This window comes from Cheilinus undulatus, linkage group 7, assembly GCF_018320785.1.
Source record: "Cheilinus undulatus linkage group 7, ASM1832078v1, whole genome shotgun sequence".
Classification (NCBI taxonomy): domain Eukaryota; kingdom Metazoa; phylum Chordata; class Actinopteri; order Labriformes; family Labridae; genus Cheilinus; species Cheilinus undulatus.
This window is the reverse complement of record NC_054871.1, coordinates 36,398,398-36,414,168: the sequence shown is the minus strand read 5'-3', so window position 1 is coordinate 36,414,168 and position 15,771 is coordinate 36,398,398. Positions and strand designations below refer to the sequence as shown.

General features: G+C 36.7%; 1 protein-coding gene across 8 annotated transcripts in view; it reads right to left on the bottom strand.

The window, feature by feature from the left end:
- LOC121512062 (epidermal growth factor receptor substrate 15-like 1) overlaps positions 1-15,771 on the bottom strand; it is a 45,348-nt gene that overhangs the window by 9,131 nt on the left and 20,446 nt on the right. For 2 of the 8 annotated variants that reach the window (XM_041791055.1, XM_041791050.1), the window contains exons 17-24: positions 15,112-15,291; positions 12,489-12,594; positions 11,779-11,829; positions 9,905-10,041; positions 8,876-8,939; positions 8,299-8,328; positions 6,631-6,776; positions 5,921-6,014 (exon numbers count right to left, since the gene is read on the bottom strand). In XM_041791055.1, the coding sequence (XP_041646989.1) occupies positions 5,921-6,014; positions 6,631-6,776; positions 8,299-8,328; positions 8,876-8,939; positions 9,905-10,041; positions 11,779-11,829; positions 12,489-12,594; positions 15,112-15,291 (808 nt within the window). The remainder of the gene's footprint in view (positions 1-5,920; positions 6,015-6,630; positions 6,777-8,298; positions 8,329-8,875; positions 8,940-9,904; positions 10,042-11,778; positions 11,830-12,488; positions 12,595-15,111; positions 15,292-15,771) is intronic. The other 6 variants (XM_041791051.1, XM_041791056.1, XM_041791052.1 and 3 more) reach the window with 6 other exon arrangements.

Below are 15,771 nucleotides of genomic sequence, written 5' to 3'. Positions count from 1 at the left end.
GTTCTCACAGATTTGCCCACGCCCTGTTTCCTCTCTGGTGTCACCTCAAAGATAGCTACCAGCTTTTGAAAGCCACAAAAGTTTCAGCTCCACACAAAAAGTATCAAAACAACTTATATGAAGCTCCTACACAAATCTTTGTGCAAACTATCACACACGGTGCATCCTCTTCCTGAGAATTGGCACAAATGAAAACAGCTGTTTGGGAAAAAATATGCAGAAAACAGAAAAAACTGGCGGTATCCCATAACCAACAGAGTATTTCTCAGTGGTTTTCTGGTAGATAAATTGGTTGGATTGCTGCCCACACTACAAAATGTTGGTTTACCATTACCAACAAAGAAATAGACTGTTGTCTTTCATTTTCATGGGCCATATTCTTTAAGATTTATTGTTATATTTGCAACATTATATTGTATAGACATTTAACAACACCAAAAAACCTGCAAGAAATACTTAAAACTCAGAATAGTGGCAAGGGAAATCAATGTAATAAAACAGGTTCAGAAAGTTTGAGTCACATAAAGTTTGATTCTTTTAATCTTAATTTATGTTTAAATAAAAATGAATGCTTGAATTCCAACTGAGCTTAAAATTGAGTAAGGAAATCAATAAAATTTCAACTAAACCTGCAGTTTACAATAATTTCAGAAATTGCATATTTTCAAGTGCTGGCATTTTAAGTTTCACTTCTTCATTCAATTTTATGTTAAGCTGCAATATTCATCTAACTGGAGACCCACAGCTGGCTCTACATATGTGGGACTCTAAAAATAACAGTGTTGATTGTACTGTCAGTTTCTGGTAAAGGGTTAAGTTAAAGCTGAGCCTGGCAGAGTATCGTGGGAACATTACCAGTTCATCATATCACTTGCATAGGTGTTAAACCGCAGGACCAGTCAAACCGTTGTCATACAACATGCATACCTATTTAGTCTGATTACCCAAAGAACTCTTGGTGATTGGAGTGAGCACTTCTTTTCACACTCCTCGCTAAACAAAACTGCATGCCTGGCAATCACTTATTTTCCTCTTTCAGCAAACTCACACTTGAGAAACCACAACCATGAGCTCCACCCTGTTTTCAAATAACCCTCTACATGAGTGGCATATAGTTTAACTGTCAATCACAGGGCCGTATGAACACCATGCAATGTTTAATCTAATGAGAAAAATAAAGCAGCAGGTTCCCCTAAATTATGCCAGTTTATTTGCAGCACTAATACTGCAGGCATGGGCTATTCAAACATGAATACTGGATGATGGTCGGTGTAGTGTTTGAGTGTGTGTCTGCCTGTCTCTCCACTGAGTGAGAGCAAAATACTCATAATTACTGACCCATATGAGGAATATGTGGAGAAAGACAATTTAATATGCAACAAAGCTGGCTTTATAACAAGTGCAATAACAAGTCTGCAGCCTGACTTCTGTCTTCTGTATGCACACCCCCACACACTACCGAAGAAGAGAGGAAGCAAGTTAGGGTGTGTCTGAAAACAACAGCCAAGCAAACCGCAGCTCACAGCTCTTAAGACATCACCCTCACATGGGCTCACGACCAAACATCAGAGCAGCATCACATGAACAATCATGACAGACAGTTAAATAATGGACATAGAAATCCTGTCAAGTGTTTATATGACATTTAGCTCGTTACCCTTACGATGTAACTGACAGCTCCTGGATTTTGACTGTTCTTGATGAACAGAGAAAGTACAGGTATCAAAGCTGAAACAGAACTCTCTCTGGTTCCCATCTACTTCTTCTGAATCAGCAAGCATGTGGGATAGTGTCGTAACAGCAAGTGCAGCCACAGTTTAGGAGGAGAGAAGGAGAAAAGTTTTCAGTGACTGTGGTTCAGATTATAAACAGATCAATGGGAAAGTGTTGTGTGATTCCCAAAAGGTGTGGCTTTCAATCACAACATTAATCCAGAATTATTGGAGTCCCTACATAATGAAGAATTAAGGAACTTCTTACTTTGTCTTATCACCTATCAATTATTTCTGTGTCTTTAATGGGAAAAACAGTTCGTCATAATTTATTTAAATCATACATGGGCTAATAAATGAAAAGTAAGAATTTTCTAGAGAATTGTCCATGCTTCATTCTAACATTTATCTGATGTTAACCTGGTCAGGTCTGTTATGTGGTAACAGCTGGTTTCTAATAGTGAGAAATGAGATGCTGCCAAAAGCTGCAAGGTAGTAATCATCAAAAATGGTCCGACTATGTAGCATATTTCAAAAGCACAACGTTACATTAAACTAAAGACACAAAATAAATCGCAGCTGAGCTGATGATACTTGAGATGTTACCAAATTAACAACTAGATCTGTGTTGCAAATTAGATTGAGATCTCACAAGAGATAATGTATGGAAATTAATTTATTTGAAAATGTGTAAAGCCTGTTCTTCAACACGCCCATTTTTATCTGTTAACAAATGACACATTATGGTTATCATTAATACTTGCAAGAGTTAGTGAAGTGAAGAATTGAAAAGTGCATAAAGCAGTGTTATTAAACCCTGCTCAACCAAAGAGCCAAAATGTCTCACTGAGATATGAACCCACGACCAATCAGATTCAGCCCAGAAGGTTCCATGACGCACAAAGATGCTGTGGCAGACGTTCTTGTTCATGATACCGTCAATTTTCACTATTTTGTCCACCAAACTTGGACTCGTCTGTGCAAAGTACCTTCTTCCAGTCCAGTGTTTGTGCTCCCTGGCAAATATGAGGTGTTTCTGGATGTCTGCAGGCCTCAGCAATGGTTTCTTAGCAGCTATTCTTCCCTTTAAGCCTTTTCCATCAGTCATCTGCTTATGGTCATTCTGGAGATTTTCTCAGACTCTGATCTAGAAGTATTAATCTCTGCCTGAAGATCAATAGTGGTTTCTGTGTGTAGTGCTTTAAATCTTCAGGTGTCTGACATCTGCTTCAGTTAACTTGCGTTTCCTGCCTCTTCCTTGGCGCATTTTATGAGTACCAGTCTCAGCAATTGACCCCAAAGCATACTTTACCACAATGTGAGAACACTGTGTCTTTCCCCATTTGTCTCATAGACCATCCAGCATCATGAAGTGGGAAGTGGGAAGTGGGAAGTGGGAAGGAGGGATGGATGTATGGATGGATATATGGATGGATGTATGGATGGATGGTTGGTTGGATGGATGGATGGATGGATACTTTATTAATCCCAAAAAAAATTCAATAATTTTTCTCTTTCTTTCTTTAATGTGGACTCTTTCATTTTCAGCGAGCTCTCAACGATTTACCATTTTGAAAAGGAACCTTATTATTATTATTCACCTTATTATGCCCAAATTTTAGCCGGCTCACTGGGCTTCTTGAGAAGTCGGAAGTTAATCAAGCATAACATTTAACAACCTCAATTAATTTTTCTGTTCAGGAATGTGTGTAAATGACTAAAATTTGACATTTTAATCAAGAAATAAAAGTCAGATACTTGTCCACTCCATCAGATGTTTATCAGCTCCGTTAGATACTAGTCAACTCTTTCAGATTATGGTTTTGTTAATTTTACAAAAATGCATTATCCTCTGTTCATTTTATTTTGCTTATTTGTTAAAATACCATCTTATCTATGTGCAATAACAAATTAATTAAAAAAGAATAGTTTAACCCTTTAGCTACTGAGCCGGCGCAGCGCTGTGTTTTATATATCCGGAATATTATTACCGTAACTCTGTCAAAGTTTGTCCGATCAGAAAAATTCCAACGGTGTTGGAAAGCTGAGAATTGTGGGCATGCGCACATATATGGTTCTGTACAGTACTCGCAATTGTATGACGTGGGCATTCATAGCAAACACCATAGCAAAAACACCAGAAGAATCGCGAGACCGCCACGCGGATTCTCAACACTGTAACTCTTCGAAAGTTTGCTAAATCTAAAAATTCCAATGCTGACACAGAGCTGAGAATCTGTGCTTTCTGGCAATACATGATGTGTGGTATATATATTACAGTAATGTCAAACAGCACCGCGAAAACGGCAGCTTTGGCAGAAGACGAGTGAGAAAGGAGAGTGAAGGAAGAGAGTAAAAGAAGAGCGAGCAAGAGTGGTGTTTTGTTTTAAAAAAATAGAGTTAGATAGTGGCATTTTTGCGTGTCTGTCATGTGCAATAACAATATGTTACTTGAGAATGTTAAGAATGCATTTTTCCACCTTTATTTGCACTAATTGTCACCTATGTATATAGTTATCTTTTGCACACCCAGAGTCCTAGACTCAAAAATGACTGGTGATTGTTCTAAACATGTATAGGTTCACATTTCAAATGTCAAATCAAAACTTCATGAGCAAAAACAAAATTTCTTCTCATAAAAGCCATGAAAAACAAATCCGTTTTTGTGTTTTTCTTCTTTTAAACTGCTGACAATTCCATATAATGTGCAATAATCATTAACCAGATGTTGAAAAGTCAAGTTCAAGTACTCCAGGAAAAAGTGACCAAAGCTCTCAGAATTAGGGCATTTCCTGACTATTTTACAGCCATAATAACAAAATATGTCCAAATCGCCATTTTTAGACTCAGTAGGTAAAGGGGTTAATGTGGTAATTATTAAAGACAAAGTTAGAAAACCATGAAATTCAGAGATGAGAGACTTTGATAAAGGAAAACATAAGAGAAAAAATGCATTTTATCACTAAATATCATTTATGAATACTGGTATTATGTAACTCAAAATTTTACCTTTATCTTGAATTAGTAAAATAAAAGTTAAATACATTTTAGTTTGTCTGACAGAGTTAACAGAAACTCAAGATATTACATTATAATATTATATATTATATTTTGGAAAGAAAAGGTGTAATTGGAAATCTATTGCTTCAAAGAACTGCTAGTTGAGACCTCAACCTACACACATCTCCACCTTAAATAAATGTAGGTGGAAAAAGTACAGAATAAAATTTGGAACATGTTTTTTTCCCTTCTCTCAAGAATCAGTGATATCTATTTTGCATGTTCTTTCTTGCCCACATCCAATGGAAATATATAGACAAAAACAGTTCACAATTAAACTTGACAATCAAAGCCTACTGTTTAAGCGTGAGGAACAAATTGAACAATGCAATTTGCAATGGATCATAAATTTTCTTTTATAAGGTTTTCTGGGGGAGTTTTATTCCAAATAAGACTTAAAGGAGTATATAGTCATAGCAGTAGCTTGGCAAATACAAGAAGGCTTTTATATGTTTCGCACCCACAATAACATTATTTCCTGTTGTCAGACCAGAACAGAGTTGGAGACGGTCTTCTCCATCAAAGCAAAAATAAAAAAAAATTTGGTTACAGGATACCTAAACACAACATCAAAGAGGCCACAATATCTTACCATTCATATAGTACCTCTCTTTTCTCATCATCTGCATTCAAACCAAACATTACGATTAAAAGTGACATATGTTTTCACAGTGTGACATTGTAGGTTCCTTTTAGAGCTAAAAGGAACAAATATGATTCATCCTCATATCTTTTTTTCTGATTACAGTCAATCATTACAGACACACATCTCCTTTTTTTGGTTTTGGATAAAACTTAAATATCACTTCCTTTTTGAGGTAACCACACTTCTACTTAGGCTAAAGTTTTCTGTTCTGTTTCCATAGTAAAAACCTGTTATAATTACTCTGGACAATAGAATATATATATAAATATATATATATATATATATATATATATATATATATATATATATAAAAAGAAGAATAGCCAAAGATGAAATCATCAAATTTAAAAAAATATAACAATAGCAGTTGCAGATTGAACTTTTTTAAACAAACAATATGCTAATACTACAAGGGAACCTCCTTAACAGTTGTTAAAAAGTGGCATTTTCCCCTTTCTCATTCTTCTCATATGCTCTCACACAACTTTTCTTTAACACTTACCACTGGGTGGTTTGGGTCTTGGTGGAACACTTTTCTTTGGTGGCAGAGCTGGGGTGTCATTTTTCCGGCTGAATGGATCATCCGCAAATACAGACTTGAAAGAAAGAAGACAAACTATGTGTGGTTCTCATGGTACTTTACAGGCATTAAGCTATCTGTTTGAATGTGGCACAACATATAGTAGGTTCTATTGACAATTAATGTGACAAAAAGTAACTCATGAGGAAACTGTTACATTCATCACTTTGTTAACTAGAAAAGCACTCGGAGAGCGCGGACCTCCACCATTAGCCCTATCTCCCAATAGTACAGAATCCTTTAAAGAATTCCTGAAACCAGACGGGGATCTGGATCACTCCTAAAATCTAATCAGTTCTTGCTTATGCCATTTCTGACATTTCCTGAAAATTTCATCAAAATCCGTCCATAACTTTTTGAGTTATGTTGCTAACTAACAAAAAAAACAAACAAACAAACAAACCCTCCCGATCACATAACCTCCTTGGCGGAGGTAAAAATACATGTACTGATGAAAATAAGAACAAATCACCATGTACAGCGTAATTAATATGATCCATCCATATAAAAAAATAAGGTATGCTTTTTTAATAATGTTTTTAAACCTCAGGTTTGCAGTGGGAATCAAATGAAAATATGTGTATCTGCTCCGACACATTTAGATTTTTACAATAAACTTTGGCGTCAATTACCTTCTGATAGTCTGGAAGCCAGCTGGCTCTGCCTTCAAATGGATCTCTGGGTTTTGACATGTGGCTAAAGTCTGCAAACCCAGCTGAGCTGTTACTGCTGCTGCTGAATGAACTGCTGCCAAATGGGTCCAGTGTGCCAAAAAGGTCTGTAAATTCACAAACAGTAACAATAAATTCACATCAACAGTGAAAGTTGCAAGGTTTTATCAAATTTCTAGTTTACTCTTCATCTGATTTCTAATTTAATCTAATCAAGATCTATATATTTTTTGTTATTCTTTTTGACTGTCTTTATATCTGATGAAATTCTCCTCTTCTACATTTGCATCTAACTTTCACATATGGATAACTTATCTACATTATTTTTCTTTGTAATGATATCCAGAAGCATCAGTATGCACACAAATGGATGACAGGTTACATTCCAATAAATGATCCTATAACAATAAAAACAACTTATACTTATAACTTGCACATCACAGTCTTAATCAGTCAGTGAGAATGATTGTAGTTGAATCATCACCTCCAAAATTCCGAATCGGAAAATGACCTTGCAGGACTGAGTAGGCAAATGTGACACCCTTCCTGTTCAGCCATGGTTTTAATAGGCAAACTAACATGGTAACCTCAGTCTAAGTAAACAGGGGTCTCAGTGTGGTGACAGGCTTGAGTTACTCCAATCACTGAGGCTCAAGCTAACCCAGAGAACGCACGTGTTTGTATTGTCTGCATTAATATCCTGGCAAAAACAAAAGAACTTTTCTTTAGAGACATTGAACAAGCAGCTTGTTGAAGTAAATTGATTGAAAACAGTCAAGAATTCATTCAAAAGTTGTGTCATTGTGAAAGAATATTAAACCATTTCATCTCCAATTAATAAAAAAATGCTAAGGTAGGACACCTCTGTCCACTAGGCTTGGTTATTGCACCAGATGAAGACTACATGTAAAAAGCACAATAACAGTCAAATTCATCAGTATAGGGGTTTCAATCAATCATTTCATCCTGTGTAGTGTACAGGGGTGTGACGAGACACTTTGCTCACGAGACGAGATGAGATCTGGGTCCATGAGAACAAGACGAGACAGATTTTACACTATCTTTTCATTTCGATGACAAATACATGAGCGGAAAATATGCCTTGTATAAAAAGGTCTGCTCAGAAATGTTTAAAAAAATCCTCCTGTAAAGAATATCAGTGCTTGCAAACAGTTTGTTTTGTCTAACTCTGACTTAAACTATGCATTTCATCATCTCTTTTCTGTCATGACTGCTGCTCCTGGTGTTTGTGCAATACTGATCTTGCAAGACAGCTTTTACCTTGATGAGAAAACTTGTGACATTTTGATCTCGTGACATTTTGATCACCTGAGATCTCGTCATACCCTTAGTAGTATATGACAGAGAACAAAAGTCAAGGCCATATCTGGGATACCTCACAACTGCTGAACAGAAAATCTAGAATTTCTTCATTTTTCTTTCTGCCTTCTGTGATTTGTTCTGTAACATCAGTGATATTGACTTGTGAAAGCACGGAGCATTTTCAAGTCACAAATGTAAACAAACCAAATGGTAAAGTCAAAGAAAAATGATGGAGTTGGTGCAGTGAAAAGGAATTATGAAGAAAAGAAGTTTGTCAGAGTCTGGCAACAACATTCATGTCTTTACCATGTGTCATCAAGGGACTACCATGTCCGACTGAAAAAAGAGAAAGAAATAGATGAACTACATCAACCCAGTGAATAACTGCTGTTAGCTGTAGCATCAATCACTCATTATTATGTTTGTAACGACAAATAAAGCACATCAATAAGTCTAACTTAGCCCATTTTGCTTCCAACGGCATCATATCAGGTATTTTGATTGGGTACCTCTGTGTAGTCTGTCATGTCTATAGGTCAGTCACAGCACAAACTTATGGTTCTGTGATTGCCTAATCTGACATTGTAAACATAGTAATAGACAAAGATTGTGTAGTCAGTCAAAAAATACTTTGCTCTTAAATGCTTTTAATATCAGTGTTATGCACATCCCAGATTTGCATGCTCTAAAATGAAGACAGACAACAGAAAATAAAGATCATATAGCTTTAGGTGCTTCATTAGTTACAAGTTTCATATAAACGTCATTTTCAACTAGCGTGACTGATTTTTAGCAATACTGAAGAGATTCAGGAATTCAAAGACAAACAGAATTTTAAAGTTTTTTTTACTTTTACTAAAGGGAAATATCAATGAAATCATACCTGGCCCTTTTGGTTTTGGGTTGTTTGAAGAGAATGGGTCGCTGCTTGTGAAGTGACTGGTTTGCTGCATGTGACATAAGAAACACCTTGTCATTGCTAAATTCGCTCAAGTCACATATTCTTGCTTGCGTTTTTATTCAGCATCTAGAACCACACATTTTAAAAAAATGTAGTTAATTAATTATCAAGAAGAATAACTGTATGGCCAAAGTATAACAACAAATGGGATCCTTTATCACATTACATATCTTATTGACAAATCCACATATGGCACTGTAGGGTTTAATCATGATTATCTAGTTTTCATGCTTGTGGGAAGTGAAATTCATGATTGAAATCAAAACTCCTATAATTGCCCAACAATACCTTAGACTTTGTAGGTCTGGTCTTTGAAAACAAACGGCTTTGAAAGAATGCAGACATCTCAAATGATATACAGTCAGTCTGAACCATCTTCAACTTTCTCTTCTTTCTTTCTTTCTTTCTTTATTAGGATCCCCATTAGCACTAGCAAAAACATTAGCTACTCTTCCTGGGGTCAAACACACATAAGGTCATGCACATCAACACACAATACAGCATTAACGAACAAAAAAACAGGGGCAAAACAAAAAACAAAAAATCAGCTCCTCTCAAACTGCAACTGCAATGGTGATGACGTGCTTGTGTGCTGCAGTGCGGGACACAGCAGCTTAACACAATGAGCTGTTGTTTAATCATAACTTTTACACATCCCGCTGGTCTTGTCAGCTAATGTTTACTCTCAACATCATTAGAAATGGTTGATGACATATAAGGAACTCAGTGGTTAGTTTATTTGTAAAATTTTATTTTATCTCGCCACTGTGCTACACCAGCACCCAATTTCCTTTTTCAATATCATTCAGCCCTAATTGTACAGCATGCATTAATGAGTAGACCTCCAATAATAAGCAGCCATTAAAAACAATAAAATATTATCATTATTATTAAAAAATATAATTGTGTTAATAAATGCTCATATTTTTTCCTTTAAGGATGAACAAGTACCTTGGAAGGTAATGTGGCACTTTTACTGAAGGGGTCTGAGGTGGAGAAGGGATCCATCTTTGTAGTTTTCTTGAAGAAATCTTCTGATGAAGCCTTGAAGGGATCCGTCTCTTTGAACGGGTCTCCTCCAAAAGGATCTGGAGCAGGAATAACGGACAAATTAGTAAAGTTTTTTTCCACTGTAGTGTTTCTAAAACGTTTCATTTAGTAGATCAGCACCAGTGCTTTACGTTAACTGAAATTTTCCATGAGCTCCATTTGCCTATAGATCTATAGATTGCCTGAGATCTTAGCCTCTGTTTGCAGAGGAAATGAATAGGTAACTAAACCTTTAGAGAACTTTTTATTGCCAGCAATTTTAAAATCTCCTGGCTTTCACACACAGCTGAAACATTTCTAAAGTTGAAACAGAATAATGAAATGACCTCAACCAGCCATATAGGATTCAAACCTTTGTATGGGGTTGTAGATCTCTTTTGGGTTTGGGAGTGTTAAAAATTACTTTAAATTTTTAGGCTGTAGAGTTTTCAGTTGAAACACAATTTTCTGGAGAATCTGATGATTTTGTAAACATCATGCTAATATTATGTCTTATATCATCAACATGACTGTTCATGTGACTCAGGTAATTTACAAATGGCTCTTACTTTGAAATTCTAAGGAAACTCTTGCTGATAAGGGAACACATGGAATGTAAATATGACAGATGCTTACAGTTTGATTGTTTGATAAAAGGTGATTCAACTGATCCAGCTATTCTCATACCCCCCATAATCTTTAGTTTAATAGTGGCAGCATAATTCAGGCTGTAAGGACTTGGGATGGGAACCAGAGGGCAGCTGGTTCAAGTCCTAGTCAGAGCAAGCCTTGAAATTGGCCTGGCAACTGGAGAGGTGCCAGTTCACTTCCTAAGTGACAAATGTTTGGGTTCACCTGCTACAGCCTCTGACATCTCTCTATCAGTGCTTTCCATAGGATCTTGTTTGTGCATGTGTTTCAGCATGTTGTGTGCAGTATGTTCAATAACAGAGTGTAAAAACATTTCCCCTTGAGTGTATTTTTCCTTCTTGAATACAATATATAGCTTATGTTTTGCAAGAGTCACCAGATCAGAGTAATGATAACAACATGAGGTTTTCAGTCCGAGCTCTTCTTTGGAATCAAACATGAAACAGATGATTATGGTAAGAGATGCCCTGCAGTTCATGAACTCTGGCAAGCGTTTCTGATATCACGGTGCTGTCTCCCCCACACTGTGCATCAGATTCAAGTGTTATGAAACAGACTTGTTTTGCTTGATAAAACTCATACAGGTGTTGTAAGTGTGTGTTAAAGTCAAAGTTTTCAACAAAGTAATCATATAAATCTAAAACATAAATATTTAAGAAATCATACGGGAAAAAAGTAACACCAGTTTATACACTGTGGGTCCACTGATGTAAAAGACCCTTACTGATCTCTACATACTAGAAAGAGAAGTAAAACTCTGTAATATCACTGTAGAGGGAAGTGCAACTGAATTCACAGTTGCACACACTGCTGTTTTAAACATGTAGAAAATTTTTAAAAGGCAAGGCTGCCATTAAAAGCGCAGGAAATGTAGAACATGGTAAGTAGGTAATCATTATTTGAGAGTGAACCAGTTTAAGGAGTCTTTAGTACAGATTGTTTTAGCTTGTTCATGGAGATATGATAGTACTTACTTAAATTAAAAGAATAAAATAAGTTCAAACAACAGGCTGGAGATATTTTTGTACCAGAGAAACACTCATTCTGCTTTATGACTAGAATAAATCAATTGATATTGTTATTTTTTATTACTTATGCAGAAACTGTTATGTAAACTATGGAGCTCCTTCTCTCCAAATTAATACCTGTAGTTGCTGATGGCTGCTTTGCAAAGGGGTCGTTTTGGAAAGGGTCACCTAAGGGAACAATTAAGAAAAAAAAAAAACAAAGAAAAAAGCAGGAGAAAACAAAGAGGAGGAGAGGAGGAAGAAAAGCAGACAGTCAGAGAAAACCCAGGCTCAAACAAAATCAGCTGTCTAGAGGAAAAAGAAAACAAGATCAAGAAAAGTAAATGCTTTCAGCTTAGAGAGCAGGTATGTGGGGGGGGGAGTGAGCAAAATAAAAGGACAGGGCTCTACGAAATCTGTATACACTCAGATTCTACTTGAGTTTTTTCCAAATTCACTGTTTTCTTTCTAAATTTTTCTGATTGATGCAATAAAATTCAAGCACAACATATAAACCGAAAAAGTGTCTACTTTTGCAATCGTTGGATAACACTGCACGTTTGAAAATAAAACATTCCAATATTATAGGATTTTATGAGAATAATACAAAAGAACATTGTTATAAATTCAGACATTAGTGTCCATTTGCTGAAGTTTTATGATCAGAGTTTGACCTGCTGAGTTTGTCATTTTTGTGACTTCGCCTGTGGATTCCATATCAGTGAAATCATAGAGCCCTAAAGGGATGACAGAGAAGAGTCAAGCAAGAGAAGAAAAATATCCAGAGGAAAGAAAGAGGAAACACTGGTAAACAGAAGAGGACAGTGATGGTAAAAGGAGATGAAAACCTTTGAATGGATCTGTTTTGAATGGGTCTTCAGAGTGGAAGGGGTCAGTGGGAAGCTCCTGAGGCTGGCTGTTGAACACAGATGGCTTCACTTTGAAGGGATCCTCCTGTGGTTACAATAGGGAAACAGACAGACGAAGAGTTTTATGAATGATTGTTTGTAAAAAATAAATAAATACATTTTAAAAATGCAGGTAAGTGGAGGCCCAAAGTTTCGTTGATGCACAAACTTTCACACATTTAGAACACATTCAACCTTAGGACTGGGTGGTAATACAGTAATACTATATCCCAGGGTATAAAAAAATAGCCATGGTATTGCTTTAGTTGCCGTCTTGAAGACAGTGCTGTGTAATGAGTGAATCATTTTCAGCACCCCTCATCTCACTCTTGTACCACATGGCATGGTAAAATTTGGGGATGTTGACATTTCATGAAATTGCCGGTACATCAGTTAAAAAAAACGATACCGCCCAATTCTACTGGGCCTCATTCACCAGATTAAATTACAGTTAGATTATACATTTATTCTAAAAGCTGCTGCCATAAAACAATGTACCATGTAACTGATTTCTAATTAAAAGGTAGGTTAATATTGCTTTGATGAAGAATTTTTTTTTCCAAAATTCATTTAAGATTTTTATCTTAGGGTTCAATTTATATTCATAGTTTTGCTGTTTATATTAATCAGAGGCAGAGCATAATAATATAAAGGTTGACTAAATTAAAAACATATGTTTTTGTTATTTGATAACATTAATGTGCTAAATCAAATAATAATAATAAACACATAATTTTGCATAGGCATATCAGCACTCAAATGCAATTAATGGTTCTCTCTAGTGTTCACAGAATTTGTTTTTAGCTAAGATTCTCTCCATACTTTCCAGTAAACAAAACTACATCAGACAGAGAAGGTGGATAATAGCTTTAGAATACTAGCTGTTTTAGTTGTGTTAATAAGTTGGACATTGCATACACAAAGGGCCGGTTTTACAGCGTCACCCAATCTGTGTAAGACATGTTAAATTTACAGAGTGTATCACAGGTCTGAGAGGCTTTTGAATTTAAATGCTGTTTACTGTTTTGCTATAGTTTGTGCCGTTTAATCAGCTGCTGTAGGTTTTATTTATTTTTGCCTTTAGTACATTTTTTATCTGTCTTCTTTTTTATTTTCTAACAGTCTTCAAAAATGTTTCCTGCCCTTGTGACACCACACAACAACACATACCTAAAATGTTTCCTCAAAGTCTAAATTTCATTTCAAAACACAGAAATGTTCATGTTTTTGGTACTTCAGCATCCCCTATGAGCACACTGCTTCTGCTACTTAAAACTGTGATGGAAATGACTGCTGAGCTAGTACCCCTGTTGATTACAAGAGTTGTATTCCAGCTGAGAGTAAGCCAGCAGTGATGTTGGGAGAAAAGTGAAAGGAAGCAGGAATAGACCTTGGATTTACCGGTACATCAGTTAAGGGTTACTCCTAAGTGTTCAAGTCTCTATGGAGCACGAGTGGGGCTTTTCCACTATGGCTTTTGGCCGAGCCGTGCCAAAACAAGCCGTGCTGATTTGCATTTCCATCACGAGTTTGGCGCTGAGCCGTGCTCAAAGCAGGCCGGCCCCACCTTCAAGCTCGTCGCACTGACGTCGAAGCGCTTCTCAGGCTCTGATTTGCTGGGGGGATTCACCCCCTCTGCTACTGATAACCCCTCTGTGATCAATTCACCCCACGGGGAGACGGGGAGAAACGTTTTATCCCCACCTCCGCTCCAGCTGTCCTTAACTCTGTTTCAGCGGTGTCAACATTCACTGTATTACTTAAATATTTATGACATAAGACCAAAACTTGAGATTTTTGTGCATACAACGGTCAGATAATTGCGCACAGCTTCTAACAGATGAGTGACATCAGGAAGGAGCAGGCGCAATTCCAGGAATACACCTTTTTCTGCACCTACTAATAACCAAAGTTTGACCCTGACCCCTTCTTATAGACAATTCTAGACTTTCAAAAAATAAAACGCAGGAGATGTTCAAAACATTTACTCCATGACAGAGTCTGTCTTAATTCATTAACTGGCGCTAGTAAAGCACGCCATTGTCACTGCCCAATCCAAAAATATGATTGTGTTCATTTTCTGCTCTTTAGAGACCCATAAATCAATAAAAAGGAGATTGTTGTTTAACTTAAATGCAAGAAAAATCCTCTCCTTTGGTGATAAATGCGAACTATTGTTTGTTTACTAATCGCAGGATTAGGGGGAGAGAATGACAGGGAGAGAGAGAGGGAGGGAGATTTTTGCTTTAACCCGATGTAAAGTCATTCAGATCAGACAGTGTAGAGAGATCAAGGAGGGCTCAGAACACTGTGTCATCAGCTCTAGACGCGCCCTCAAAAGAGTAGCTCAGCTGTGGTGGAAAAGCAAACCCCCTACTGCGCTGGGCTGCTGTGCTTAGTCAAGCCGAGTCAAGCTGAGCTGCGCTGTGTAATGGAAAAGCCCCTAAGGAGTTCATTCAGTTTTCTCAGAAAAATAGCTGTTACACACACAGACCTCACACACATTTTAAGTCACACTGGACATAAAAAAACACACATTTTACAGTTTTATAGGTTTTCTGACCTGCACTGCTCTCACCATGGCTGGGAATCCTCCGTTCTCTCTGTCACTGAAACCTTCGCTCATGTCTGCCAGGTTGGTCATACTGCCTCCATGGGTTCCATTCAAGGTGCTGTTGTACTGCTCAATGCTTTTGGACACTTCCTGTTGGCTGTCTTGAATCTGGGACAACTTGCTGCGAGCCTGCAGGATACACACAAAAACAAAAAGTTCACTGGGAGTTTTGATTAGGAATTCTATGCTGTTAGTCCTCTTGATTTAGAAAATCCTTACACTAAAACAGCAGTGTAACACATAAAAATTAACACTGACAAAAGTAAGATGAGATGGGATGGCAGCTGTCAATTATCATTCACAATTTAGATTGAATGCAAAGAAGTGTTAACTTACGACAACAACAGTGTTGCCTCAAATTTAATGTAAAAAAACGGTCTTGATATAGAATTTAGTCAAGTACTGGTATCTCAAAGTGGTATAGATTTGGGTTTTATTAGTCCAGGCAAATCCTTGTGTGATCAAAGATTCAAAAATTACTTTCAAAAAAACTATATTAAAACGGAAAATTCTACATTTTCAACTGTTTAGGCTTCAATAGAGGTATCTAAAAAAATAGAATATTATGTCAAAGTTCATTTTTTCCCAGTTATTTACTTCAGAAAGTTA